Source organism: Tarenaya hassleriana, unplaced genomic scaffold (genome assembly GCF_000463585.1).
Source record: "Tarenaya hassleriana unplaced genomic scaffold, ASM46358v1 Cleome5, whole genome shotgun sequence".
In the NCBI taxonomy this organism is placed as follows: domain Eukaryota; kingdom Viridiplantae; phylum Streptophyta; class Magnoliopsida; order Brassicales; family Cleomaceae; genus Tarenaya; species Tarenaya hassleriana.
The window spans coordinates 13342-38995 of record NW_010967707.1 but is presented as its reverse complement, the minus strand read 5'-3'; the positions used below and the strand labels follow the sequence as shown (position 1 = coordinate 38995).

The window sequence follows — 25654 nt, the reverse complement described above, 5'->3', positions numbered from 1 at the left end:
TGCCCTCTGTCCTCCAGAGACATTCAGTCGTCAAGATTGTGTGCAGACTGCAGAGGCGGAGGGGTTAAAATTCAGATTTCAATGATTGAGAAAAGATGGTCAAACCAATGACACGATTATCTCCTCTGTATCTGAGTTGATCCCCCAATCCATTGGCATTTTTCTATCAAAATCATTAAAATTGATGAGTTATTTTACCATAACATTATTATTCGATTAACAGATATCAAGTGTGTGTTGGAGTGATCGGTCGAAATCATTTACAAAATATGGTACCACGGGGAAAGCATGTAATTCCAACTCACATGAACAGCCGACGACTCAACTCTACTAAGTTTCATCACACACACTCGTACATATGTGTGTCTAATTTACGTGGATGGTCATTTAATGGATGAAATAAATGATGCCCTACCTCTGCTTGCAGTTGCAGGATTAGGTATTATCGCTACAAGAAATGACCATGACCACTCTGCTTTTGTCCTCCCCCGCATACACAGACACTCGACTCCAACTGGTTCCGAGAGAGACTCCATTAATTGTCTCTTGTCTCACCCATTTCCTCTATTTCCCTATAAATCTCCCCCCTCCCCAATATGACCCCTTTGTACCTCATTCCTCTTTCCTCTCATCATCCACATCTGAGAGCATACTTTGTCTGCCCATTAATTTCCTGAAAAAAAACCAAATATATTCGTTACCCCAGAAAAGATCCTTACTTTCCCGGAAAGACAAAGCCATCCTTCCTTGTCCTCGTCATATTTAGAATAAGATAGACACACTGTTATCTCATTCGGATCTCCCCCACATACATAATCTTGGACACCCCAATGGAAGTAACGAATGTCATGGTGGTGGCGGCCGCATTGGTGGCTGCCTACTTGTTGTGGTTCATGAGTATCTCACGGAATCTAAAGGGTCCACGTGTCTGGCCCTTACTGGGCAGCCTCTCGGGGCTGATCCAGAACCGTGAGCGGATGCACGACTGGATCACCGAGAACCTCCGGGCGTGTGGCGGCACCTACCAGACCTGCATTTGCGCCCTTCCTTTCTTGGCTCGGAAGCAAGGCCTCGTGACTGTCACGTGCGACCCCAAGAACATCGAGCACATTCTCAAGACTCGCTTCCACAACTACCCCAAAGGCCCCACTTGGCAAGCCGTCTTCCACGACCTCCTCGGCCATGGCATCTTCAACTCCGACGGCGACACCTGGCTCTTCCAGCGTAAAACCGCCGCTCTCGAGTTCACCACCAGGTCTTCTTTCTCACTTAACATATTTATAAACCCTAAACCCAGTTTAAACAAAATCAGATGTCTTAAGGCACAACCACAGGTTACGATTAAAACCATTTTTTTTTCTCCCCCGGGATACCTTTTTTGAAATGCAGAACGCTGAAGCAAGCCATGGGTCGGTGGGTAAACCGGGGAATTAAAAACCGGTTCTGCCCGATACTGGAAGCGGCTCAGGCTAAAGCCGAGACGGTTGATCTCCAGGATTTGTTCCTGCGGCTCACTTTCGACAACGTTTGCGGCTTAGCCTTCGGTCGGGAGACCCAGACCTGCTCGCATGGCCTTCCCGCTAACGCCTTCGCATCGGCCTTCGACTGCGCCACCCAAGCCTCTCTTCAACGCTTCATTCTGCCTGAGTTCCTATGGAGGCTCAAGAAATGGCTCCGGCTCGGCTTGGAACTCAGCTTGAGCCGAAGCCTCCTCCAGATCGACGGCTATATGGCTGACGTCATCACCGCACGTAAGCAGGAGCTAATGCTGAGTCAGCGCCAGAGCCACGACGATCTCCTCTCTCGTTTCATGAAGCGCAAAGATGACTCCTTCAACGAGAGGTTCCTGCAGCAAGTGGCTGTCAACTTCATCCTCGCAGGACGTGACACGTCATCGGTGGCGCTGAGCTGGTTCTTCTGGCTCATCACCAAGCATCCGACGGTCGAGGACAAGATCATGAGGGAGATCTGCTCCGTCCTGATCGAGACACGTGGCAGTGACGTCTCATCGTGGACAGAGGAGCCGCTAGGGTTTGACGAGGTGGATCGCTTGGTGTACCTGAAGGCGGCGCTATCGGAGACGCTGAGGCTGTACCCGTCGGTGCCGGAGGACTCAAAGCATGTAGTGAACGACGATGTTTTGCCGGACGGAACCTTTGTACCGGCGGGATCGTCGGTGACGTACTCGATCTACGCGATCGGGAGGACGAAGGCGGCGTGGGGAGAGGATTGCCTGGAATTCAAGCCGGAGAGGTGGATGGAGGGAGGGAAATTCATAAACCACGACCAGTATAGGTTCGTGGCGTTCAACGCAGGGCCAAGGACATGCCTGGGGAAGGACATGGCGTACCTGCAGATGAAATCGATAGCGGCGGCGTTGATGCTACGCCACCGGGTGACGCTGGTGCCGAACCATAAGGTGGAGCAGAAGATGTCGCTGACGCTTTTCATGAAGAACGGCCTTCGCGTTCACCTCCACAGGAGGGAACTTGGAGAGATCGTCCGAAGTGTTATGGCGGGGAGAGACGCCATTACCGGTGATGGCGTCCGCGCTTAATCCCAGTATTGGCTCGCTCTTTCTTTCCGACGGTTGGTTGCCTCTTCTTACTCGTAATTTTGCGTTTCAGTTGGTGATATAGTTATTATATTCTGGTGGTTCGGTTTAAAGGAAAAACAAGGGAAAAGTAAGCTTATGGTCCAAATATTTTTAATTTTTTGGTATACGCAAAATAAATAGTGTTTACTTGTAGCTTATTGGATGGGAAATGCTCATTGCAATGTATCTTGTAATGTCTGGGTAATATACATATCTATTACCATATGTATACAAGCGCAGTATGTACACTGAGAAATATCAAGCAAGAGTTTTGAGAGTTTCTTTTTTATCTGTGTCTGTATGCATGCACATAGACATAATATACTTGAAAGCGTATGAATGAATCTACAGTAACTAAATCTTCACCAGTATGTTGGACAAAAACAAAAAGAAGACAATTGAGTACAGTCCATGAAGAAACCGCATATGATGTATAGACCAGCGCCTTGGAAAAGAGATCTGATTAAACCCATTCATTAGCAGCAAGCAAACGGCCACGACATTATCTGAGGTCGATGCATAACACAGATGCACAATCCATGGACGAGCATTTTAGACATCATTTTGAGTTTAAGGTGATAAGAAGAATAATAAACTTTCTCAAACCTTTGCAGGTTTTTTTTTCATTTTAAGTCTTCCATGCTTGTGTCCATGGATTGCAGTCGGTTCCATTGCTTGATTTTTTTTAGGCAATCTTATGTGATTTGATGCTCATGAAATGCGGGCTTAGTCGAGCACCTTCTCCCCGGTAGCAAAGAAGTTCCAGACCAGCGTTCCGACTATGTACAGTGCAACTGCTACTTTGAACACATCGTCCCATGAACCTACAACATACGGAAAAGAAATTCGGATGGTTAAAAAAAAGATCGTCGTAACTGTTCAGGCAAGCTGTTTATCAAACAGAGTTCGTCGGTAGGCCAGGATAGACAATTCACTCTCAAATAAGAGAGCTATGAAATTTTGGAAATAACATGAAGAACATAAAACATCTTTTGGTATGCACCTCGTTGGAGTATGTAGCCAGTAGCAGCGGTGCCAAACACACCAGCGAGCACACCTGCTGTGTTTGAAAGTCCCAAGAGTACACCCTGCCATTGAGAATTTTGTAAGAGCAGCCATTAAGAAACATCATCGCTTCAAAAGCAAACTACAGAGGCAGAAGCAACTGATGTTATCAGAACGAAAACAGGATAACATATTTAAGAGATTGTGATGTATCTCACAGCATAGCGTGGCCCAATGTCTTGGTGATTTGAATAGAGACCGGACTGCGAGAACGCATCAGAACCCTGTCGGGACAACATGAATTCATCATAGCTTTGTCAGACTCAGAATTTGGACATCAAAAGGGAACATGAATAGGCCATCCTTTTATCAGTGCTCATCACAGAGACAATTATCAAAAGGATTTACTGATATTAGCAGCTTCTCAACATGAGAATCAATTGATCCACACATAATTCATGAAGATGAGAACAACAATCGCAACATTGTCGGAGAAAGTGAGAATATAACGAACAGGGAAGATGATGAATAGAGACAATAACAATACCTGACTGCATGCCATGCACAGAACCGCCATGGCAGGAGTTTTGACATGGCTCAGCTGAGTCAGGAAGAAGGCAGGACCCAGAAAACCAATCGATTGCATGATCTGCAACATTCGAGGTTTATTTGTAGGAAGTATTTTGGATTATTGTGGAACCCAAATATAAATGACTCATGAGATCAAGTTTTCATTACATGTACTCATTTTTATCTCCTTTTACAGAAAACATCGATACAGCGCAGAGAAACATCGGTGTAACATGTTAAAGCATGCACTATACCGAAAATGAAAAGAGACGCCTAATGACCAGATGGCAGAATAAAGTACTCTCTTGCCTTGCGAACTGCTGTTATGGAAAGACCTTTGCTCACAAGAGTATCAGCAATCCACCCTCCAAGATTTGCAAAAACAGCCATGGTTAACCATGGCAAAACGCAAAAGAGCCCAGATTCAGTGAGGTTGAACTTCAAAACCTAGAAACAGGATCAAAGCCAGAGGATATACTGGCAAATTTTATTTACTCATTAGAAAAGAAAAAGAACTAAGCCATATGGAAATAATTGGAATCGCATTACGTGCCTGATTGTAATATGTTGGCATCCATGTCAATAGAATGAAAGTTCCCCAATTATGACAAAAGTGAGAGATTATGAGAGCCCAGACAGGAGCCTTAGATAGTATCAGCTTCCATGGAATGACTGTAACAGGTTCCCGTGGTTTGTTTCCACCGAGTATGACCATCTTTTCTTCTGCAGTTAGATTTGGGTCATCCTTAGGAGTGCTATATGCCTGCGAGGAAACGGATATAAGCAGCGATACAGAAAATATTCTTTTTGATGTCAGTATCAACTTGATATCAAACTCTTAGCTACTACAGTGGAAGAAGATATCATACATTTTTTAGCCATAGCACAAACCATATACTTCCAAGGGAACCAAAAGAATAGAAAACAGATGGCCATCCAAACTTGTGGATTAGTACAGGAGAGAACGCCAATCCTGTAACAGAGCCAAGATACATGCCACTGTACACTAGCGCAAGCGATCTGCTTCTCTCAGAGACAGGAATCCATTTAGAAAGCATGTTGTTCATTGCAGGCATGGCAACACCCTGGATAAATAGTAGAAAGGATCTACCAGTGAGAAGAGGTCAAGTTTGATCATTAGTAAAGGGTAAAAAATAATACAGAAGATGTCTACCTCGCCAATGCCCATGAATGCACGCATGATGAGCAGAAATGGGAGACCCAATCTAGCAGCAATTGGTGTCATAACTGTGGCAATGGACCACCAAATGACACCAAAACCTAAAACTGCCTTCCCCCCAAACTTATCTGCCCATATGCCTCCCAGAATCTGAGTTTAGGAAAAAAAACTGCATCACTAGACTGACATATGAAAAGAAAAGTAAGGCATTTTTCCGAATGCAATAAAACATTAAATCCTCCAGAGATGAACTGAGACCAACCTGTGTGAGAAGATATCCCCAGAAGAAAGAGGACTGGATTAAGCCGACCGTTGCACTGTTCCAGTTAAATTCTTGTGACATGGGAAGAATTGCAATGCTCATATTAACCTGCAACAAGCATATCATTAAGCTAGCATGTTCAATATCTAGCAAGGATGGAACATAGAAACTTGGAGACAAAAAAGTATATACTGCACACTTGGAGACAAAAAGGTATATACTGCACATTTTCAATGTACAATCAAGGAAAGACTTACACGGTCCATATTGCAGAGAAGAAATGAGGCAAAACATAGCAGCACAATCACCCAACGCTTGGGAAACTGCTGCCACCAAGGAGATGCATCCTGCAGATTTCCTTCAACCAGAACCGCCTCAGGGGATCCATCTGCTGATCGTAGTGGTTCTACATTTGTTTCCGTGATGTCGTACTCTTCTGACTTGTAGTAAACACGAGATCCATTCAGCTTCAATCTCCCACATTGGTTGACGCTGTTCTTAAAACCAAGGCTATGGTTTATTCTTGGCTGGAGAAAACAACCAACTCTTCTTCTGACTACCAATTCGTGGCTTAAACTAGCTCGCTGAGATAGAAAAGGTGGAGGCTGGCTTCCGAGTGACAACGCTACAATTAGGAAAAGCTTTAGTATAATATCACTAAAAAAATTGAAGAGTTAGAGAAGGCCGGAAGTACCATTTGAGATTTGACTGCAGAAATCCCGAGAGAGCACATTTCCCGTGTCATGCTCGGAACCCGTGATAGTTAACCTCTTTCTCCCATTAAACAGAGTAGCTCTTTCGTCCTGATAAATATTAGCTAAAAAGGTATGCAAATCAGCTCAAAGGTGCGCAATTGAGTGGACTTATGGAGTGCAACAGAACTTGTCCCGGAACATACAGAACAATGAAACGAGCACCGGATAATCTCTTTATGAACAAAAACAAGATATCCGGACAATGCGATGCACCCACGCGAATGCTCACCCTATTCAAAGAATCAAGAAAATTGCCTATGTTCATCGCCTCCAAATTTATAATCCAAACGAGAAAAAAAACCTAGCATATTGAAACAGTAATTCCAACTCAAACATGCAGCTCGCAAATGATGAGTCAACATCAACGCAAGAAAATCTCAGAAAGCAACTTCAGCTCAGACACAAAATCTCATACAAAAGATCGAAAACCAAATGAGACGACCTAAGACGGAAGAGGGATACCTGAGCCGATGAAGTTCCTGTTCGAAATCAAGCCACCCATTGCCATGTTATCTGCGTCAGGACCAAGGCTTCGGAAGAAGAACAGGGAAGCTAAAAAAGGAGCCAAGGAATTTCAAGCTCCTTCCATTGGAGCGGAGAAAGCGAAGAAAGACATTTGAAACTGTCGAATGAAGCGAAGCTTCAGTTTTTGTCAGAAGCGGGAAAATCCCTAATGGCCATATGGAGCAGAAGAGGAAAGGGGGGTCGAGAGGGTGACACGTGGCAAATCATCTTCTTCTCGTTCGAACTTGGAACCTCCGTGGCGCTTGAATGACGAATATACCCCTGGAGCCAGGGAGACCCCGAGCCCGCGCGGGGAGGTTTCAAGGATCGCCGTGCGGTGGTTAGACGGTGAATAACTGGAAAAGATAGGGGTAGTATCGGTAGATCAGGGCTGAAGGCATCTGAGCCGTAACTGCCGAAGATGACCTCAGCATATCACGCATACAAAAAAAAAAAACTCACGTTTGGAAAATAATGCCTCCGGCCAAACCGCTCACCCGCCGAAAGTCAATGGCGAAATATTGATGTGCTGAGAGAAATTTGCAATTGGATAAATAATTCAATATTTACAAAGAAAACTAACAATTTTTTTAAAATAAAATAAAGCGTTTGAATTTAACAAAATCAAAATCATATTTTCATAATTTTAAGTAAATAAAATAAAGTATGTGATATTTTTATAAAAATAATTTATAAATAATCGGTAAACTTTAACGATAGAATAAGTGAAAAAAATTAAAATTTTGGGAATATGATGACGTAATATTGGGCGGTTGGTTACTTAAAGGGCCGAGGAAGTTTGGGCATCAACTGGGCCGTTGTGAGCATTGACACTTTTGGGCCGAAAACAATATTATTGTTTCGATCTTATATTCTAAAGGAGAACAGGAAAGAACAAAAGATAGTGGAGAACAACAGAAGCGAATAAAGGTTCTACTACTACTACACACACATAAAAGCACTCAGAGATCCATCAAATCTCAAATTCTCTTACAGAATAACCAGAAATACATGCATCTCAAAAGCTATATATCAAATACAATGACACTTCCAATCAATTTCCCATGGGCTGTCTAACTTCAGCTTCTGCTCTTGAAGGGGATCGCTCTGATGACGATTTGGTGATAGAGAGCGGCCAAAGCTGCTCCAATGAATGGTCCAACCCAGAATATCCACTGCGCGTACAAGAAGAGAAAACACAGCGGTCAGACATTGAAACACATGCTAAACATCACACGGAATGCATTCTTGAAACATTTCTGATATCATCAAGTCATATAGGACTAACGTGGTCATCCCACGCGTGGTCCTTGTTGTAGATGATAGCAGCTCCAAGGCTCCGAGCAGGGTTGATGCCCGTTCCAGTGATGGGAATTGTCGCCAGGTGTACCAAAAACACCGCAAAACCGATTGGGAGGGGCGCCAAGATCTACATTAACCAAAACCCATTTGGAATCTAACCCGGTTCAGTGACCTTTTCAGGCAAGCCAAACAGGTTGTCCAAGAACGAACTCCAGTTTCAACGATCAAAACAAATAAACATGTGGGAGTGGAGAATGAAGAAAGAAACGTACCGGGACGTGAGAGTCACGTGCGTTACGCTTGGCATCGGTGGCGGAGAAGACGGTGTAGACGAGGACGAAGGTGCCGACGATCTCGGCGCCGAGGCCGTCGCCCTTTGTGTAGCCGTGGGCCACGGTGTTGGCGCCGCCGCCGAGACGCTGGTAGTGAGAAGGCATGAAGCCTTTCACCACACCGGCTCCGCATATGGCCCCCAGTGATTGCATCACCATGTAGAACACCGCTCTTGTCAGCGACAGTTTCCGGGCCAAAAATAGACCGAACGTCACGGCTGGGTTGATGTGACCACCTGACACATACAAGAATAGCGCTTTTTGGTTATGTTTATGGTTGCTTACTGATAAATAGAGAGAAAACATACAGGAGGGAAGATCATCTGATGCATAGATTCGTAATAATGCAGTTATGTTGTTGGACGATATTCTATGTTTTTGAAGGGCTCTCTTAGGAAAGAGCTGAGAAAAGTTTAACCCTTGTTTTTTTTTTCATGTTTGGTTGCTGAGAAAAGGTGAGAAAATGAAAAGAAGAGCTTGTGGTGCCCGAGATTTGCTCGAGACCCAGCTCAGTCACAACTTCTTCAATATTTCCGCGGCTAACATAAACAAAAGAAAAAGGAAACAGAGAAGCGTCAAAAGAAGCAAGCTTTCCAGCTCATCTGCTCTTCTTTTCTTTTTCACTTTCTCCATAACCAGATGGAGCACAAGCAGATAACCCAGAAAAAAGAAAGAAAGAAAAAAGATTGAATCTTTCACCCAAAAACCCACCTGAAAAACCAACAAACATGAGAAAACAGAGGCAGTTTGTTTTTCTTACCAGAAATACCAGCAGTGCAGTAGACAAGAGCGAAGATCATGCCACCAAAAGCCCAGGCGATGCCTTGGATTCCGACAGAAGCGCACATGTTGGGGGATCTCTTAACGCCCATGACAGTCAGAACTGTGATGTATAAGAACAAGAAAGTGGCCATGAACTCTGCAATTCCAGCTCTCCAGAACGACCACGAAGTCAGCTCTCCTGGCTCGAACAGTGGAGCCGGCGGCGGCTCCTTGTAGTCCTTGTCGGTCTGAGCCGACGTCCCTATCGGCTGTCTCTCCGTGAACTTGTTCGCTCCCACTCTCACATCCTCTTCCTTGCCCTCCATTGTCTCCCTCTCTCTCCCTGTATCTTGCTTTCTCTCTCTATAAACTGTGAAAGTTCGAAGCTTTTTCAATGGAGGGTGAGAAGCTAGACGCAGGATACTTATATAGAGAGGATAGAGGAGCCTTCACGTCTACGGCTTCACTTCATTTTTTTCCTTCAAAAAACGATACAACAATAATGAAAGTAATGGGTAATGGATAATGAATAATGATTACGGGTATAGACAACACATATGCTCTTTTTTTTTTGTTATGATGATAATATGGAGAAGTGAATAAATTATCTAACAAACAAAATGCAAATAATAATAATTTTTGTCCGCTTATTACATTCCGGATTCCCTAATGAGATCATTGAGACTCGGTTGCTTATAAAAAAATAATGCATGATGAAATATTATATAATACGTTAGAATCAAGAGACAAAGAATTCCACGTTGCTTCCAGCTGGCAAGTGAATTATTTTGCATGGACTGTATGCAGACAGTTGGCTTTTCGTTGAATTAATAATACTAATGAGCGCAATTAGAAAGGTGGTTAACTGCGGGTTACTGTGTGAGATTGAATTTAAACCGTAGAGATGATTCTGGAACGCCCTAAGAAGATGCTCTCTTGTAAAGTAAAGACGTGAAGCTGAGCTGTCTTTATCTTCTTTTTTTGTCTGGAAAACTTTTAAAAGAAAATAGAGGATGTGGGACCACTTTTATTTTAGTAAATTCTACTGTAAAAAAATAGATAAAACTGATCTAATAATATATATTTCTCTATACCGATTATGATTAAAAAAAAAAAAGGTTAAGGTTATCGAACTTCATAAGGCACAAATATTTTATTTTAATGGCAAAAATAGGAGTCACTTTAATCTTTTGGAAATGGTGGGGTGGGAGGTAGTATGATTTAAATTATTTTTCTTCTGACCGTTGGAGGAAAAGGAAAAGGCGTGAAAGTGACTGCCTTATAAAAAGTATCGTTTTTTGGAGTCAATGTATTTACTCATATATGTGTATATATGCATCAATGCATTGTATTATATGTTCTGATCACCATTATATGATAGTAATTTGAATAAATTTTAAATACACAGTCATGAAAAATGATGACGATAACGGTGGTGGGGGGAAATTAAAGAACCCACCACGTGTTGGCTTTTCCATGGTCTCTGTACTCTAGGGCCTGATTCTGCCTGCCCGCCTTCTATTGAAATCAAACTATCATTATCTATCATCTTTTTTTTTTCTTTCACAATTTCTGATTTACAAAAAAAAAAAATGATATTTGCGCGCAAAAATTTCAAACATCTTATCTTATACAATTGTTTTTTTACTACTCACTCGATTTACACGTTTCTATGGAGAAAAAAATATTGACGCAATTGAGGAAAGTCAAGTGAGGTTTTCCATCCATGGAAATGGCGGATGAGATCATCGCCGGTTGATGATCGGTCGGTTTGTCCTTTTAGTCAACTTTGCATTACAAAGAGTTAAAGACCGACCAAAGGCTGAATGACATCCTCAGCCGCTGCCCGTCCAGTACTTGTAATAATTGTCACGTTTATAACACCTCTGCCTCGTTTGACATATAATAATAGTAACAGAAAACAAAATCAATGAAGGCTTCATTTTCCTTTCTTTTGTTTTTTGGAACGTAATAACCAAGATCATTACAGTAACGGAATTAATTACATTTATTTGACACGTAAGCCCACATAACCACTTTTTATTCCTCTTGTTTTGTGACAATTATTCTTATTATTATTATTCTGTGGGCTAATTTGTCGATCGTTGTATGGGAATTGTTACCCAAATGAATATAAAAGGAGGCCTATATTTTATTGGGTCTAACGATACCGTTATAAGGCCCAAATATCAGTGAATCAGCCCACAACAAGATCCCTGAATTATTTTGGTACACGTGTACAGTCTCACTCGCGATACTAACAATTTTGTGGGCCCGTATTTAAGGCCTACATGCGGCCTTTTTTTTACACGGGATAAAGTTCCCTTAGTGACCCTACACTTCGTCCCGGTGAAACGTCGTCGTCTAGAGGGACGTTGGACGCGAGAATAGGGGAGCATCGCCGTTTTCATACGTGGAGCGGACACTGCATGCCGTTTCTTGTGACGCGGGGATGACTCCCAAAATTAGATCAGAGAACAGCAAGCATTCCGTTTACATGACGTTTAGCCTCTTCGAAAACTGCAGACACTTCACACCTCACATCGAAAGAAACGGAAACGGAGATATACATACACCCACAAGGCCACAACACATATATATAGATAGATAACGTGTTAAGAGTGACGTTGGAGCCACTCTTGGATGGCGGAACGGAGGGCGTGGTTAGGGACGAGGTTCTTGTGGGTGAGCTTGAGGTTCGTCATGGGTGACGTCTCGTGGCCATTGTTTAGCCATTCTCTCAGAGCTTCCGCTTCGTATGTGAAACCATCCGCTGCCACGTGGGGCTCTCTCATTACTTCCTGAAAACATCGTTCATCATTAGTTTCAGGATTCTTGCATAAGAAGCTACGTGAAGCGTAGCCATTAGGGTTAAGATTTTCGATATGTCATTGTTTGTACTTATAGTCTCTCGAACCTGAGAGATCGGACAGATGAAATAAGACGGCGGCTGGTGTGCGGTGACCTCCTCCTCCGGCGCTGAAACTCCGGTAAGACTGCCATGGCGACGGCTGTAATTCTGCAGAAGCACCAGAATGTCCGTACAGACTGATTTTGCGGCTCCAGTCTCAGCCGTGGCCTTGACTAGCTCCTCCTCGGCTGCTTTCCGTCGCCTGGCTTCCTCTTCGTAGAGTCTCATGAAGTTTTGTCCAACGGAGCAGGCTTCTTCCTTCTCCTTCTTCACCTTCTCCACCTCCTCTCTCCTTCTCTTCACCATCTCCTCTGTTTCTTTCCTCTGCCTCACCTGGCGGATTCAGATCCCATGTTAAGACCTAGCTATCAATGGATTTGAGTACAGTTAGTTAGTACCTCCTCTTCGTATAGCTGCATCAAGTTCTTGCTTATCAAGCAGGCCTCCTCTTTTTCCTTCCTCGTCTTGTCAAGTTCTTCCTCTTGTTTCTTCGTAGCTTCCTCCGTCTCTTTCTTCTGCCTCAGCTGTTCGTTGTACAACCTCATACCTATCACATAATAAATTCCCTTATAACCAAGAAAACTCCAGCTTGCTATACAAAACGTATCGGTTCGATCCAGTTTTGATCATTACCATCCTGCACGATGAGACGCAGTTCTTCGATCTCCTTCTTAGTCCTCTCATGCTCTTCATTTTCCTTTGCCAGATTATCTTCAGCTTCCACTCTGCGTCTGAGTTCCTCGTTGTATAGCTTCCGGCCGTTCAGAATGATCACTAATGCATCATCCCTCTCTTGTTTCGTCTTCTCATGCATTTTCTTCTGCTTCGTTAATGCTTCTCTTGCTTCTTTCCTTAGCTTCATCTCCTCGTTGTACATCGCCTCGTATTCTCTTGCCTGAAAAAAAAAAAGTTACAGAAAGGAATCTCAGGAACCCATTTCCGACATAATGATATGGCATTAAGGGTTAGTGTCCGTTTCTTACCCTGCGGATTTCTTCAACTGCAGTCTTCTCAGCTTTAAACCTCCTTACACACTCTTCGAATGCCTCGCGTTTTGATTCCTCGACCTCCACCAGTGCTTTCTTAAGCTGTCTGTATATTTGATCACTCCTACCATCTTCGTCCTGCCAAATGAATGAAAGAAGCTTATCAGATTTCGATTATCCTTAACTGACAGTGAGTCATTCCACAGTGCATTGGCCAAGAAAACCGGGATGGCGGTGATATAGACAGTACGGAATGGTCTTCTGATGCAACTGGGTCTAGCATTTCTCTGTCTCCCCTGCCATCGCTGTAAGCTATGATTGCAGAGATCGATTCTGAAGAATGTTTCGTAGAAATAGAAGAGAGTTTTGGTTTCGATTGTCCTGTTGGGTCTTCTGCATCATCCACGCGGTGGAAATTTGCTTCTCTGTTCATAATACATTCATCATATAACTTGACAATGTGCAGAGTTATAAGAGCTTAATTAGGAACATTCTGAATCTGCAACTAAAGTAGTTCAGTTCCAAGAATCTGACAGAGAGGAGCAAACGCCAAAGGAGTAAGCTCACTTTGAGTAGACGAGTTGTCCATTGCATGTAAACAAGACCTCACATGAAGTAGGTGCGCGTTGGTATACGTATTTCGATTTTCTGGACTTGAGATCGAATATTTTCCTGCCGTGGTCAGCAAGTTACCTGAACAATCCTCTCTCTAATATCGCAAGATTCACGCGCGTGTGTGTGGTGTGTATAGAAGGACTTACTCTGAGTAATGGCGATCGGCTGCTGCTCCCATGACAAGCTTCTTGATTTTGCTCTCATGGATGAGTTCCAGTATCCCACGTTTCACGTCCTCCATCTCAATACACGATACATATATGTCATCCTCCTTCACCTGCAGCCGACACATTTGAACGATAGATAACACCATCCATCCTGTTGCTGATTTGTTTATCCAACACCAAAACTCTTTGGATTGCGTGCGTTGGAACTTTACTTTACCCCATGATTTTGACAAAGATCGAAATAGCCGTGTAGTGTATCGTACATGATCGCTTCCAGTTCTTCAAGCTTGCTTGCTGACAAGTTTTTATCAGCACGAGTAAGAACAATAAGAGAAACGACAAATCGATTATTTCGAAAACGCCCTTCATCAAATATATGATCCCAACCCTAACAAAATAGATAGGAACTGAGTAGATCACCTGCTGGAGAAGAAGACTTTGGTCGATGGACATGGAGGATGCAGACTTTCTTGGCGCCGAGGTTCTTCAGAGCCCAAAGCAGCGTTGTTTCGCTCTCTCTTACGTCTCTCTTGACAGCGACATAGACGACGTCGTCTCCCATGAGTTCCGTCATGGATCTATCTTCTTCTGTCTCGTTCTCTGGAAACCGATGAGCAAATGTCCGCACATAGACGGAGACCAAAACATTGGCTTTGGATTAGTAGTAGTGGTGACCCTCAAACGTGTTTTTTGACCGTTTTGGTTTTGTAAGATGGACATGGAGAATGTTCCCGACATACCAAAGTCAACGGCCCGGGTAACGTAAGATATAATTCATTCATTAATTGTACCATCAACCACCAAACCAAAGCATATTATTCATTCCTTTGGTTTTTGCTCCGTATCTGGAAAGACTACGTTTTCTCAACCAGATTTTTAACTTTTGTTTTAAAATGGGTTTAAATTAAATGCCCAAGCCCTTTATTTATGAGCCCATACAAACATGGGCTTTTCTTAAAATAATTATGGGCTTTTTCACATTGTCAGATTCCCTCTCTTTCCCGCCACGCCCACGCCCCCAACCCAAAAAAATCTTTTCAAAATTTGTCTCCTCTCTCTAAAATTCAAACGTCAGTCTGATCTCTCTCTCTCTTTCTCTCTGACCGTTTCGATTTCTCCCTCCCGCTCTAATTTGGGGAACGATACCCTCCTTGTTTTCGGTTTTGACCTGGAGATGAAGATGAACATCAATAGAGCCAGCGATCTGAGTTCCATATCAGTGTTTCCTCCCCATACAAGGTAAGATTTATCGCCTAGACTATACGAGTCCTGAGAGAACTTCGATATTCGCAGTGCGGATGTTTTGAAACTTTAGGGTTTTCATAGGGTTCTGTTTGTTTTGGTTCTCAAAAGGAAACTTAACGCGTAATGAGTTTCTGTGAATCTCGTCTATTTTATGTCCAGGATCAATTCCAAACGATTTCCTAATTTGCAGTAGGAATCCGTTAGTTTCCTGAGAAAATTTAGGGGAGAAATGACACTCTTCTGGCTACAATTTGGGGGGAAATGTTACTCATCCGTATTTGTTTCCCGTTGGTTGTTTTGTCGGGTATGTTGAAGGAGATCTAGTGTTGGATCAGCTGAGCCACAATCATCGCAGCAGCAGCTTCGATCACAACCGTCGCAGCAGTCATTCTCGCAAGGACCTCCCTCTCAGCGTGGCGGCTTTTCTCAGCTGACTCAGAGCTCCCTCGAAGAAGCTATAGCAAATGATCAGGTGAGCTACTTAAACTAAAACTTAATGGTATTTGTGCTCTGCTGTAGCTTTTTATTATAACTTTTTCATGACTGTTGATACAATACAAATGCTGTAGAAGTTGAATGCGTTGAATTCCGCTATCATGGAGGTCGGCAAATAATGGCGAAATAGCTATAGTATGTATGCAATTAAGGACTGTAATTTCGTTTTTATGTGGAATTAAACACTTTTAAAAAAGATTGTAAAAAATACACAAGAATCTTTGCGTTTCCTGGACTGTGAAAATGGAGCAAACTAGAGCTGTATGGAAAAGTAAACACCGGATTCTTCTTCTGCCGATTATTTGTGATACTATTACTACCAGAATTTGCATTTTGCCCTGCCTCTACATCTATCATGCAGTTTTTCGTTGTTGAAAGACATAAAAAGTTATCGTGTGTGTGCCTGCAATGGAATCTTCGCTACAGTTTAGCAGGCCTTTGTTCTGTAGTTTTGTCTCTTCTCCTGTAGAAAAACTAAATTTGTCCTAATTTTGCACCCTTATATTAACAGAGATTTAACTCTCAAGAGCGAGATCTTTCTCTGAAGAAGGTTAGCTGCTTGCCCCCTATCAGTCATAAACGAGAAGACTCTCAGCTTGGGCTGCCGAGATCTTCTAGCAATCTTATGAGGAGATGGAATCCCCCCAATTCGATTGTGGAAGCTAAATGTATGTTCACTCCTTGTGATATCAGAAAGTTATTTTAATAATTATAAGGATAATTTGTTCATATAGAATTTGTCCCTTTGGATTTCCTTTTGAGACGGCATGAGAATGCATTTCAGTTTTGCCATGACTGGCACCTGATTTGGCTCAACTTGTCATTTTCCTGAGCAGGTCAGATTGGTGAAGATTTTGAGCAACGGATTGGAATGATAGAAACTTCATTGAACAGGTTTGGGATGTTGTTGGACTCCATTCAGAGTGATATAATGCAAGCCAACAGAGGAACCAAAGAAGTATGTCTAGAAAGTGAGTTTATGATTGTCATTCTTAGATATACCAGACACACGAGGTTAGCAAAATAAATATAGTATTTCTAAAATTCACTTTCTGATCCCAATGCTGAAATGCAAACTACATGGGATAGCAATAGACTAGCTGTTTAATTTGTTCCCTTGGCTTGGCATAGCCGATCAACGAATTCTCTAGACAAGGCTGTTAAACTTCTTACTTCCTTCCAAACATCATATTGGCAGCGTAATTACTGAATGATGTTGTGTGCTTCAATAGGATTTTCAATTGGTTGAAGTTATTCCACTTGAAGAGTTTATAATCTTTCAAACCCCGACCCTTGATTCTTGAGCTGAATTGCTGGTTTCTTGAACTTATTGCAGCTGAACGTATACGGCAAAAGTTGATTCTCCATGACACTTCACTTGAGCAGCTGGTAAAAGGAAACATCTTCATCATTTTCTACTCTCTGCAATGCATGGATTGATCAAAATTATCAAACTGTTTAATGTGTGGAAAACAGAGTAAGGAACAAGCGGCTGTCAAAGCGAGTCTTGATGGGGGTGTTAAATCTGTTTTGGAGCAAATAAACAAGGATCCCTATCAAGAGAAGCTACAGAGGATCATTTTTATGCTAACAACTATTCCAGAGCAAATTGAAACCTCCCTGGAGAAAACTCGGAGGGAAATCTGCAACATGTTCACCAGAGAGATACGGGTACAATCTGAGAGCCATACGGGGTTCTTGAACCTATTTGGCACATAAGTTCTAGAGAGTCTATAATTTAAGTGCAGATTTATCAGCTTATTTCTTAAACTTATCGGCACATGTAATGCTTAATCAATAGAACCATATTTCTTACAGGCAGTGGCTAGCTTGAAGATTCCTGATCCAAGACAAACTGCCACAGCATCTCAAGTAAAGGTCTTTTGTTCTTTTCTCCATGTCTTTGAACCTTTCATCTCCCAAGTCCTAGAAACTTTTTGAAATCTAAGGACCACAGAGTCTACAATTTAACTGCAGTCTTATCAGCTTAATTCTTAAACTCGTTGGCATGTGTAACTCTACAATCTCTAGATCCATTTTTCTTACAGTCTATGGCTAGCCTGAAGATTCCTGATCCAAGAATTCAAATTTCGACAGCATCTCAAGTAAAAGTCTTTTTTTCTGCTCTCCATGTCTTTAACTATCACTCCCTAAGCCACAACTTTCAGTAACCAAAATGGCTTTTATTCACTTGCAGGCCAAGGAGAACTTGCCTGAGCAATGGGGTCTAGAGGTCAAGGTACTTGAACTTACATTAACGCTTCCTCTGCCCATATATCTATTATGTTCACAAGCTTAGATTCCACTAATACTTGCCAAATACAATTCATTTGCAGAAGAATGCCCGGTATACCACTACCTTGAATCAGAGAAAACCTCAGCTGTCCAGAAAGTAGGTCACATTTATCACTATTTTTTTATGGGTACAGAAAATAAGACCCTACAGTGACCGTTATGCATATGTTCTTTACTTGCCTCTTTTGGGAAGGATTGGTTTCTGGAGAAATATCCTAAAAGCTTCAATCGCATTTGCAGTCCTTGTTACACTTCAACTGGAGCTGTAAAAACTTGTCTATCTCCAAAGATTCAAGTGGGATGTTGGAAGTCAGTGAAACCAGAACAAAACACATGCAAGAAGAGAATAGTGAGCAACCAAGTGAAATCTGAAGGCACCCGTGGGCAGGTGACTGGTTCGGCTTTCTCATTCACAGGCTATTAAATTCCGACTCAGTTCCCCAATCTGAGCTCTATTACTTTCCTGCAGTCGAAAGAATACAGCGTTGTCATTGACTCAGATGAAGACATAGACGGAGGCTTCTCCTGCTTGCTTGATGAGAACACAAAAGGTACTATGAACCCAAACTGAACATTTCAGACATGTTCTTCCCAAAACGTTATCTGTTCTGAACTTAAACACAAAGAAAAGGTCCGATCCATATGACTCAAGGTGATGCATATGTGTTTTATGGGATCATTTAACCGTCGGTTCCATGATTGCTTATATTACATATCAGCATAACCTCGAGGTCCTATGTGGGAAATACATAGGAGGAGTTCAATTCAGATGGGACGCAGAGAAGGAAACTGAACGGATTCTGAAGACGGCGAGAAGGACTAAGAGGAAGTACGGGAACCCCATAGTTATTAACTGAAAAGGTAAAATGTCATATACACGTTCTTTTTCTTGTTTTCATTTGTTATCTTCTGCCATGAGAATCAACTTAGAAAATGGGCAAAAATATACAGTAAAACTCACAAATGGACAAAATGTTCAAAATTTAGGACCTCTTTTCCAAACCTTGTGTTTAACATGATTACACCTGTTGAAAGAAAAAGTGTGTAAATAACTGGATAAAATTTTTTTAAAAAAAATGCATAACAAAACTGCAGGAGAAAGAAAGTTTTGAGTTTTTTCTTTTCAATGAAACTTTTGGGTTGACAGTCGCATTATTGCGTTATAGAGTTGCTTCCTCATGAATCTACCTTTACTTTCATTTTTCAATGATTTTGATGTGTTGGTGAAGCATTTTCGTAAAAGCCCGTTCACCTTACTGGTGAATGGTATTCATGATTCTAAACTACATGCATATCCACATATTCATATACGTATGTGTGTGTGTGACGGAGAGAAAATGAAACTCATAGATTTAGTAGGATGGTATCATTGACAGTAGATAGAGTCGAGTTCTAGATATGAAAATATGATAGGAATTTCACTCTTTTCCGTACATTGCCCATCTCACAACAATAGAGAAAAACATAATTGCTAATCATCATGTAAAAAGTTTGGTATGAGGTGTATAGATCACATAACTTGATTGGTTTCAAGTACCAGCTTCCCATTTTCTTTGTCTTGTTTAAACTTCCATGAGCCAAAGTTATTACAGAATTTGGGAACAAATAACTGATGCAATAATCCCCGAGTCTTTTGTTCGGTTTACGTAAATGGAATGGATTACAACTTACAAAGTTAAGTTAGGCGGACCAAAGACATTGACGTTCTTATGGCCTGAAAAAACAATTAAATAAATATATCTTTTCCTTTTATTTGACTCCCATTTAATTGTCATTATCTCACGAAACATTGTGCTGAGGCGGTGGAGTTAATTTAATACTTTGTTGTGTTTTTTGTTTTTTTTATTAATGTTCAATAAAATCAAATCCGGGTTGACGTATATATGTATCTAATGATTCTGATCTATTATCATTTGAACCCAACTTAAAAAATAGATAATTTCCTTTCTGTATCTGCTATTGTTCAGTCAATATATTCCTTGTTCTATTATATATTTTTTTTAATAAAATAGCGTGGGACGTAAGAGTGCATAACGCTTATAATATTTTGTACGAAAATTTTCAGGACATCAGTATTGATTTCAATATCCGATTTCTTCTTTAATAGGAATACAAAATTGATTATTTGTTAATATAGATATTCATTTTTCAGTTTTTTTTTTTTAAGTTTTTCTCTGTTTGTAGATGTAATATTCATTGAGGTCTTTTCTTTTTTTGCTTTACTATGAACCTCGCATTGCTGCTAACTCTCTCAGTTCTGTCGGTCGGCAGGGTAGGTTCCAAATTTACATAATGTGGCAATGTGCCACAAGGGGCTCGCCCGCTTGATGTTAGCCTTTTTTTTTGTGTTCTGAAAATATTACATGTGCGTTAAATATATACAGAGATATTATATTTCCCCGTGTCTGTATGTGTGTATACGTTTTGGTCCCTACTGAAAAATACGATGAAGGTTTTTTGTTTTCTGATTGAAACAAACCCAAATGAAGTCGTGGTCGTAACCTATTCCGCTTGATTTTGATTTAACTTATCGTTCTACTTTTTGCATTGCATTGATGCCACCCATGAATCAGACAATGCGAGCATATTATTGTCTCTTGTGGACCTTTTCTTCAGTGACATCTAATTATATATATATATATATATATATATATATATATTTTTTGTTTTTCTCCTCTAAGATTTCGGTATGAGAATATTTGTATTTGTAAGAGTTACGTGTCTTATTTATAAAAAAAAAAAGAAAGAAGAGTGACGTGTCTTCCATTCCAAACCCAACAGCAGGATTCAGGAATCAGTATTCTTCAATATTTACATTTTGACCCCTCTCATCTTACTCTGTTCCTTTCGCCCTCCTTCAGCAGCCAGCCCCAATCATCATGCAGGCTTCCTCCCTGCCATCCCTAAATTTCAGAGCTTTCTTCAAAGAGAGAGAGGTTACTAGTGAGGATGATGATGGTGGCTATTGAAATCTGCAGATAAGAGACTTTTCTTCTCTGCAAAGTCTCTCATCTCTCTCTCTCCCACACCAGAGAGATGGGCCCATATGGAAGATTTTCCCAAATGTGTTCTTCCTTTTTCTCTGTGGAGCTCAAGGCCAGCGCCATTGTGGTTGTAAAATTTTAATAAAGCTTCCACTTTAACTTTATCCTCTCTCTCTTCATCTCCCACTTTTTCTCTTACCTTTATTGCCTTCTCCCATTTGAGAATTTTCCCTTCAAATTAATGGGTCGGTCGGCTCTCCATGGAGAGACACCCCATCTGAGCCCTCTCTCTCTCTCTCTCTCTCTCTCTCAAAAGATGCCCAACAAGCGAGAAAATTAGTTTTCTTTTCTCTTTATTTGAATGTTCAGCATTAAAGATTTTTCATGAACCATTTTTTTTCCCTTTAGGTTTTTTTTTTTTTTGATAATCGTTTTTCCCTTTAGGTTGTTTATCAACTCTAGCAACTGAAGGTAGAGTTTTTTTTTTCAAGGATAAAGCTTTTGCATTTTCCCCCAATTTCAACCCTCGATCCCGAGGCTTCAGAAACTTGGAAAAGTTGTCAGAACAACAATGTGGCTGGAGATTGGTAAATAGAGTTATAAGGTTGCCCTCTGTTCGAGGTTTACAAGCTTGAAGCATGCTTCAGACATTCATTTGCTTTTAGCTTAACGATTGATATCTTATTTCACTCCTTGGCTTTAAAGAAATATCAAATTTCTTTACTTTGCCCCTTGCCCGGTTTCATCGGCGACCAAAGCTTGGCAGCTGGTTCAGGTCTCTTATGGTGGAAGGAGAGCAACTTTGTGTCTTGGCATCAAAAGAAAGTCTTGGAATTAGCTTGTGAATTACTTTTGACGCAACATCTTTCAGATTTCTAGAGGTTTGCTCTCTTTTTCTTTACCTTCCTTAGAATCTTCTTATCCATATATGTTTCATACATACACACATATATATATATAGAGATAAATTGCAGCTACAACTACTGTTCCTCCCCTTGGAAGTTTGGAATCAAAGGTACTCCTTTCACGTTTTTTTATTTTTGTAATTTTCTCTGTGGTCCTTTTCAAAGGGAAAGTTGTCAGATTTGTTCCACAAGCTCTGGCCCGTTTGCAATGGCGTCTTTTGTGTATGTCTATGTGCACGGAGATCCCAAGTTTGTGTTCTTTCTTGCCTTTGGTAACAAATATTGTCCTAATCACCATTGCCAAGAGATTGAAAATTATTAGATTGTAGAAGGTGTGTTTACCTTGGACTGGGTACTGGCGGGTTTACTTCTCATGTTAGTTTCTTGTTCAAGAGTGCCACTTCTGTTTCTCGCAAATATTTTCCTATTCTTGAGTCTTGCTTCTCAATCTGAGCTCGATCTTTACCATTCTAGGTGATGTTTCCTGAATTCATAGACATATTATTCTTTGTTCTTCAGGGTTTTTTAAGTCTCCCAGAAAAAGGTGGATAAATTAGGAAAGCAGATACCACATTGACTGTCATAAAAAACCATGGCGAAGAAAACTCAAAGACGTGCTGCAAGGCATGAAAGAGACCAGTTGGGCTGCATGTGGGGATTTATCAGCATGTTTAATTTTCGGCATGGACGATATGCACATAAGCTGCTGGTAGACCGGAGGCATGGAAGCAAACGTGTTACTGGTGAGAATATATGTCAAAGATTCATATCTTCATCATTTCTGTTGTGTTGGCCTTGAAATGATTGTTTCAATGGTTATGTTTACAGCTTCAGGAAATCCTAGGAACCATAAGCTTGACAAACCGGAATGCCACAACGAGACTTCTCGAGAAACCCTTGTGAGTTTCAATCTTGTTTTTCAGAGAAAATTCTAATGCTTAGCAGTCTCAAGTTCTCGTGTTGATTATTCTGGTGGTCTGTTTAACTGTGTAAGGTTGGTGAAGAAAGAAATGTCACAATAGCTGTCATCAAGCCAAGTGTGAAGAAGCTGATAGAACAAGAGTTGTTCAATGAAAAAGAAACCAAGAAGGAGGTGGACAATAGTGAAGAAGGACGGGTTTCAGACTCTGAACTTGAAGGCCGTAGAAGGAAGGACCAGAAGAGAAAAATTAAGACCCGTGGGAAAAGCTGCGACAATTTTGGCCACATAAATGTTATTGACAATGCTGAGCCTGATGTTCATCATAGTAATCAGAAGCATCATCGGTCTATTAGAAGTCTTGACATTGACAATATGATCGAAGAGTTCTGTTGTGAGATACATCGCAGAAGTACAAGCCACGTGAAGAACAAGAAGCTAAACCAGAATCCCGAAGACTATAAAGAAAGACTGAGGGAACTGGTCAAGTTTTTAATTAGTCAGAAGCTTTTACTTGGGAACGGTCTTAGAGAAGATAGCAAAATCCTTACATCTAAAGATTTGATGGAAGTGTTTCAGATTCTGGGTTCAGATGAGGAATTGCTTCTCAAGCTTTTGCAAGATCCAGATTTACTTGTGCCTAGAGATGTTCAAGATTTGCAAAACTGCCAAAGTGAGAAAGAAGAAGGAAATCCAACTTTGTTTGAGAAATCCAACGCATCAGAACAATCCAGTTTGTCAGCTAGTAAGAAACAGTTTAGCTTTTTCAGAGGGAAGAACAGACGAGAAAAATTTGATCTTAACAAATGTGAATCTTCAGACAGAATCATCATTCTGAAGCCCGGACCAGCGAGCCTGTTAAATCCAGAAATGGGAAATAGTCACACGTCATCGCCTGAATCCTATCCGATGAGAAACAAGGCTCAGAATGAAAGGATCAGTTCACATTTCTTTCTCTCTGAGATCAAGAGGAAGCTGAAACACACAATCAGAAAGGAACAACAGGGATCACCACGTGACGGGGAGGAGTTTCGGAAGAGTGTGCCAACTAAAGATCACTTCTTTATTGAACGGATGACAAGGCCTTCAATAACTGAGAAGAAATCACCCAAAGGTCTACAAAAACATGAGGATGATGACAAAAAGCAAAGGATGTCTAACATTTATATTGAGGCCAAGAAACATCTCTCTGAGATGTTGAACAATGGAGATTTTGATCTGAACTCAACAAGCAAACAGGTTCAGAGAACCCTGGGAAGGATACTCTCCCTTCCTGAGTACTCGTCTCCTCTTGGCAGCCCAGGAAGAAGACGCCCCCAAAGTTCTTCAACTGCACATAGGAGATCTGCTTCGGCAGATTTCCCAAGTTTAGAGGGAAACAAGAGAGAATCTCATGAGAGCCCACCAGGTCATGCCATGGAAAATGCTGATCTCCAGCTGTGCCATTTTAACAGCAATCCTGAAAGTTGTATTGGGTCTCTTCAACCAGCCCCAAGTGAACTTACTGAAGAAAGTGTTGTTAAAGAGGATGGAATTCATATCAAAGACAAAATTTCTTCAGGTACTGATAATTTGTTTTCCCTTGTTCTCCGCTGTTGAGTTTTCTTGTCCATCTTGCTGAACAGAGAACACATAATATTGATAATACGGTAAATGTCAAAATAAGCAGTCATTCTTTGATATTCTGCAGATGATGTAATATTTGTCAAAGAAATAGAAATAACTCCAGAGGAAGCCGATACAAACTTAGGAGCTTTATCCGACCAAAGTAACCCATCCATGGACAGGAGCAACCAGATTGTTGATGACACTTCCACGGTTGAAGATCATGATGACCAGAGGGAAGGTGGAAACTCGAAACAGGCATGTAATTCTGAACCACTGCTTGATTATGGTTTTACTATGTGAACTTTGATAAGAAACAACTTAAAGGCTTGAAAATATTTTGCTACTTTGTTTCTTCTACAGGCCTCCCTTGAAGAGAGCCAACGACCTGGATCTTCCTCCGTGGACTCACCGTCTAGCTCTGTAGCTAAAATCGAGGAACCCAAATCATGTACTCTTGATTTGCCAGAGTGGTCAAGTCCCGTGTCGGTTCTTGACCCGATGTTCGTCGAAGATGATATAAGCCCAGCAAGAATGCGGTCCCTCTCAGGTATGACAAGAAAGATAAAAAAACCTGCAGGCCTTGTATTCTAGTAGTCGGTCTTCATCACGAGTCTGCATTGATTCATCTTTATCGATTCAGGTAAAGCACTAGTGCAACCTTTGTATATCCAATTTGAAGAAAATGATTCACCGGCTGGAAATCAAGAGAATTGTGTGGAAACCGTTAAGGATGACAAAGACCTGGTATCTAAGTATGTTGAAGCGGTTTTGGATGCAGTAGACACAGATTGGGAAGAGCTGTATCTGAAATCACAATATTCAGATCAGCTTCTTGAACCGGTTTTGATCAGCAATGTGCCCTTCTGTCCAACCGAGCTTTGTTCTGACCATGAGCTGCTATTTGACTGCATCAACGACGTTCTCTTGGATTTCTGCAGTTGTCCCCCGTGGGTTTCGTTTTCTAAACCCAGAACCCAGGTCTTCTCTAGTGTCAAAAGCATTGTTCATGAGGTTCAAGAAGTGGTTTACTGGAACCTTCTACCATTACCACTTCATAGCGCATTAGATCAAATAGTCAGAAAAGACATGGCTAAAGCTGGAAACTGGTTAGATATCAGAGGTGGAATTGACTGCATTGGTGCTGAGACTGGTGAATTGGTTCTCCAAGAGTTACTAGAAGAATTCGTACTCGATTGGTACTGTATGGACACTGACGACTCCTCGGTTCCAGCTGAGTTATAGGACGGTGAGAGCGT

General features: G+C 41.4%; 6 protein-coding genes across 13 annotated transcripts in view; 3 read left to right on the top strand and 3 right to left on the bottom strand.

Annotated features, from left to right (window-relative positions):
* The first annotated feature begins 292 nt into the window (after positions 1 to 292).
* LOC104825844 (cytochrome P450 86A2-like) lies at positions 293 to 2883 on the top strand. The gene is made up of 2 exons (XM_010558245.2): positions 293 to 1255; positions 1390 to 2883. The coding sequence occupies exons 1-2, from the start codon at positions 831 to 833 to the stop codon at positions 2555 to 2557; spliced, it is 1593 nt and encodes a 530-aa protein (XP_010556547.1). The 5' UTR covers positions 293 to 830; the 3' UTR covers positions 2558 to 2883.
* A 159-nt stretch (positions 2884 to 3042) lies between these two features.
* On the bottom strand, positions 3043 to 7263 carry LOC104825843 (ascorbate transporter, chloroplastic). Its single transcript, XM_010558244.2, has 12 exons — positions 6831 to 7263; positions 6308 to 6430; positions 5871 to 6238; positions 5614 to 5721; positions 5346 to 5501; positions 5041 to 5256; positions 4725 to 4934; positions 4481 to 4618; positions 4149 to 4250; positions 3820 to 3885; positions 3600 to 3684; positions 3043 to 3420 (listed from the first exon to the last, which is right to left on the bottom strand). The coding sequence occupies exons 1-12, from the start codon at positions 6874 to 6876 to the stop codon at positions 3323 to 3325; spliced, it is 1716 nt and encodes a 571-aa protein (XP_010556546.1). The 5' UTR covers positions 6877 to 7263; the 3' UTR covers positions 3043 to 3322.
* A 462-nt stretch (positions 7264 to 7725) lies between these two features.
* Positions 7726 to 9734, bottom strand: LOC104825842 (aquaporin PIP1-3-like). Its single transcript, XM_010558243.2, has 4 exons — positions 9267 to 9734; positions 8447 to 8742; positions 8161 to 8301; positions 7726 to 8047 (listed from the first exon to the last, which is right to left on the bottom strand). Exons 1-4 carry the CDS (start codon positions 9592 to 9594, stop codon positions 7952 to 7954), a joined length of 861 nt encoding a protein of 286 aa, XP_010556545.1. The 5' UTR covers positions 9595 to 9734; the 3' UTR covers positions 7726 to 7951.
* Positions 9735 to 11721: 1987 nt separating this feature from the next.
* On the bottom strand, positions 11722 to 14609 carry LOC104825841 (putative U-box domain-containing protein 55). 2 transcript variants are annotated; one of them, XM_010558241.1, is made up of 10 exons: positions 14368 to 14609; positions 14165 to 14241; positions 13927 to 14057; positions 13733 to 13837; positions 13416 to 13590; positions 13163 to 13303; positions 12813 to 13074; positions 12578 to 12726; positions 12186 to 12512; positions 11722 to 12069 (listed from the first exon to the last, which is right to left on the bottom strand). In XM_010558241.1, exons 1-10 carry the CDS (start codon positions 14519 to 14521, stop codon positions 11884 to 11886), a joined length of 1707 nt encoding a protein of 568 aa, XP_010556543.1. In that variant the 5' UTR covers positions 14522 to 14609; the 3' UTR covers positions 11722 to 11883. The 2 variants fall into 2 exon arrangements, with proteins under 2 accessions (XP_010556543.1, XP_010556544.1); XM_010558242.1 differs by lacking the exon at positions 13733 to 13837.
* A 401-nt stretch (positions 14610 to 15010) lies between these two features.
* LOC104825838 (protein PAIR1) lies at positions 15011 to 20572 on the top strand. Of its 6 annotated transcripts, none has more exons than XM_010558230.2 (14): positions 15011 to 15186; positions 15508 to 15664; positions 16199 to 16355; positions 16524 to 16658; positions 17024 to 17076; positions 17164 to 17358; positions 17506 to 17565; positions 17736 to 17792; positions 17885 to 17926; positions 18024 to 18079; positions 18223 to 18370; positions 18452 to 18533; positions 18736 to 18843; positions 20259 to 20572. In XM_010558230.2, exons 1-13 carry the CDS (start codon positions 15122 to 15124, stop codon positions 18837 to 18839), a joined length of 1311 nt encoding a protein of 436 aa, XP_010556532.1. In that variant the 5' UTR covers positions 15011 to 15121; the 3' UTR covers positions 18840 to 18843; positions 20259 to 20572. The 6 variants fall into 6 exon arrangements, with proteins under 6 accessions (XP_010556532.1, XP_010556531.1, XP_019059667.1 ...); XM_010558229.2 differs by having other exon boundaries at positions 20254 to 20572; XM_019204122.1 differs by lacking the exon at positions 20259 to 20572 and having other exon boundaries at positions 15517 to 15664; positions 18736 to 19109.
* Positions 20573 to 20792: 220 nt separating this feature from the next.
* Positions 20793 to 25654, top strand: part of LOC104825840 — a 6018-nt gene continuing 1156 nt past the window's right edge. Inside the window, exons 1-8 of one of the 2 annotated variants that reach the window (XM_019204119.1) lie at positions 20795 to 21847; positions 21928 to 21981; positions 22391 to 22614; positions 22700 to 22770; positions 22866 to 24351; positions 24481 to 24653; positions 24759 to 24945; positions 25039 to 25654. In XM_019204119.1, coding sequence (XP_019059664.1) covers positions 22464 to 22614; positions 22700 to 22770; positions 22866 to 24351; positions 24481 to 24653; positions 24759 to 24945; positions 25039 to 25640 — 2670 coding nt within the window. In that variant the 5' untranslated portion in view covers positions 20795 to 21847; positions 21928 to 21981; positions 22391 to 22463 and the 3' untranslated portion in view covers positions 25641 to 25654. Of the gene's footprint in view, positions 22615 to 22699; positions 22771 to 22865; positions 24352 to 24480; positions 24654 to 24758; positions 24946 to 25038 lie in introns of both variants that reach the window. The other variant, XM_010558234.2, reaches the window with a different exon arrangement.

Coding starts and splice junctions, on each gene's coding strand:
- LOC104825841 (XM_010558241.1), bottom strand. CDS start 14,521: ATGACGGAACTCATGGGAGACGACGTCGTCTATGTCGCTGTCAAGAGA. Junction 12,727..12,812: donor GCGTCTCATCGTGCAGGATG/GTAATGATCAAA, acceptor ATTATGTGATAG/GTATGAGGTTGTACAACGAA. Junction 12,513..12,577: donor TGCAGCTATACGAAGAGGAG/GTACTAACTAAC, acceptor TGAATCCGCCAG/GTGAGGCAGAGGAAAGAAAC.
- LOC104825844 (XM_010558245.2), top strand. CDS start 831: ATGGAAGTAACGAATGTCATGGTGGTGGCGGCCGCATTGGTGGCTGCC. Junction 1,256..1,389: donor GCTCTCGAGTTCACCACCAG/GTCTTCTTTCTC, acceptor TTTGAAATGCAG/AACGCTGAAGCAAGCCATGG.
- LOC104825843 (XM_010558244.2), bottom strand. CDS start 6,876: ATGGCAATGGGTGGCTTGATTTCGAACAGGAACTTCATCGGCTCAG. Junction 5,502..5,613: donor GGGGATATCTTCTCACACAG/GTTGGTCTCAGT, acceptor TCCTAAACTCAG/ATTCTGGGAGGCATATGGGC. Junction 3,886..4,148: donor TGTGCATGGCATGCAGTCAG/GTATTGTTATTG, acceptor TTGTCCCGACAG/GGTTCTGATGCGTTCTCGCA.
- LOC104825838 (XM_010558230.2), top strand. CDS start 15,122: ATGAAGATGAACATCAATAGAGCCAGCGATCTGAGTTCCATATCAGTG. Junction 16,356..16,523: donor TTCGATTGTGGAAGCTAAAT/GTATGTTCACTC, acceptor TTTCCTGAGCAG/GTCAGATTGGTGAAGATTTT. Junction 18,371..18,451: donor CTGAAGGCACCCGTGGGCAG/GTGACTGGTTCG, acceptor ACTTTCCTGCAG/TCGAAAGAATACAGCGTTGT.
- LOC104825842 (XM_010558243.2), bottom strand. CDS start 9,594: ATGGAGGGCAAGGAAGAGGATGTGAGAGTGGGAGCGAACAAGTTCACG. Junction 8,743..9,266: donor CTGCACTGCTGGTATTTCTG/GTAAGAAAAACA, acceptor TGTATGTGTCAG/GTGGTCACATCAACCCAGCC. Junction 8,048..8,160: donor ACCACGCGTGGGATGACCAC/GTTAGTCCTATA, acceptor TTGTACGCGCAG/TGGATATTCTGGGTTGGACC.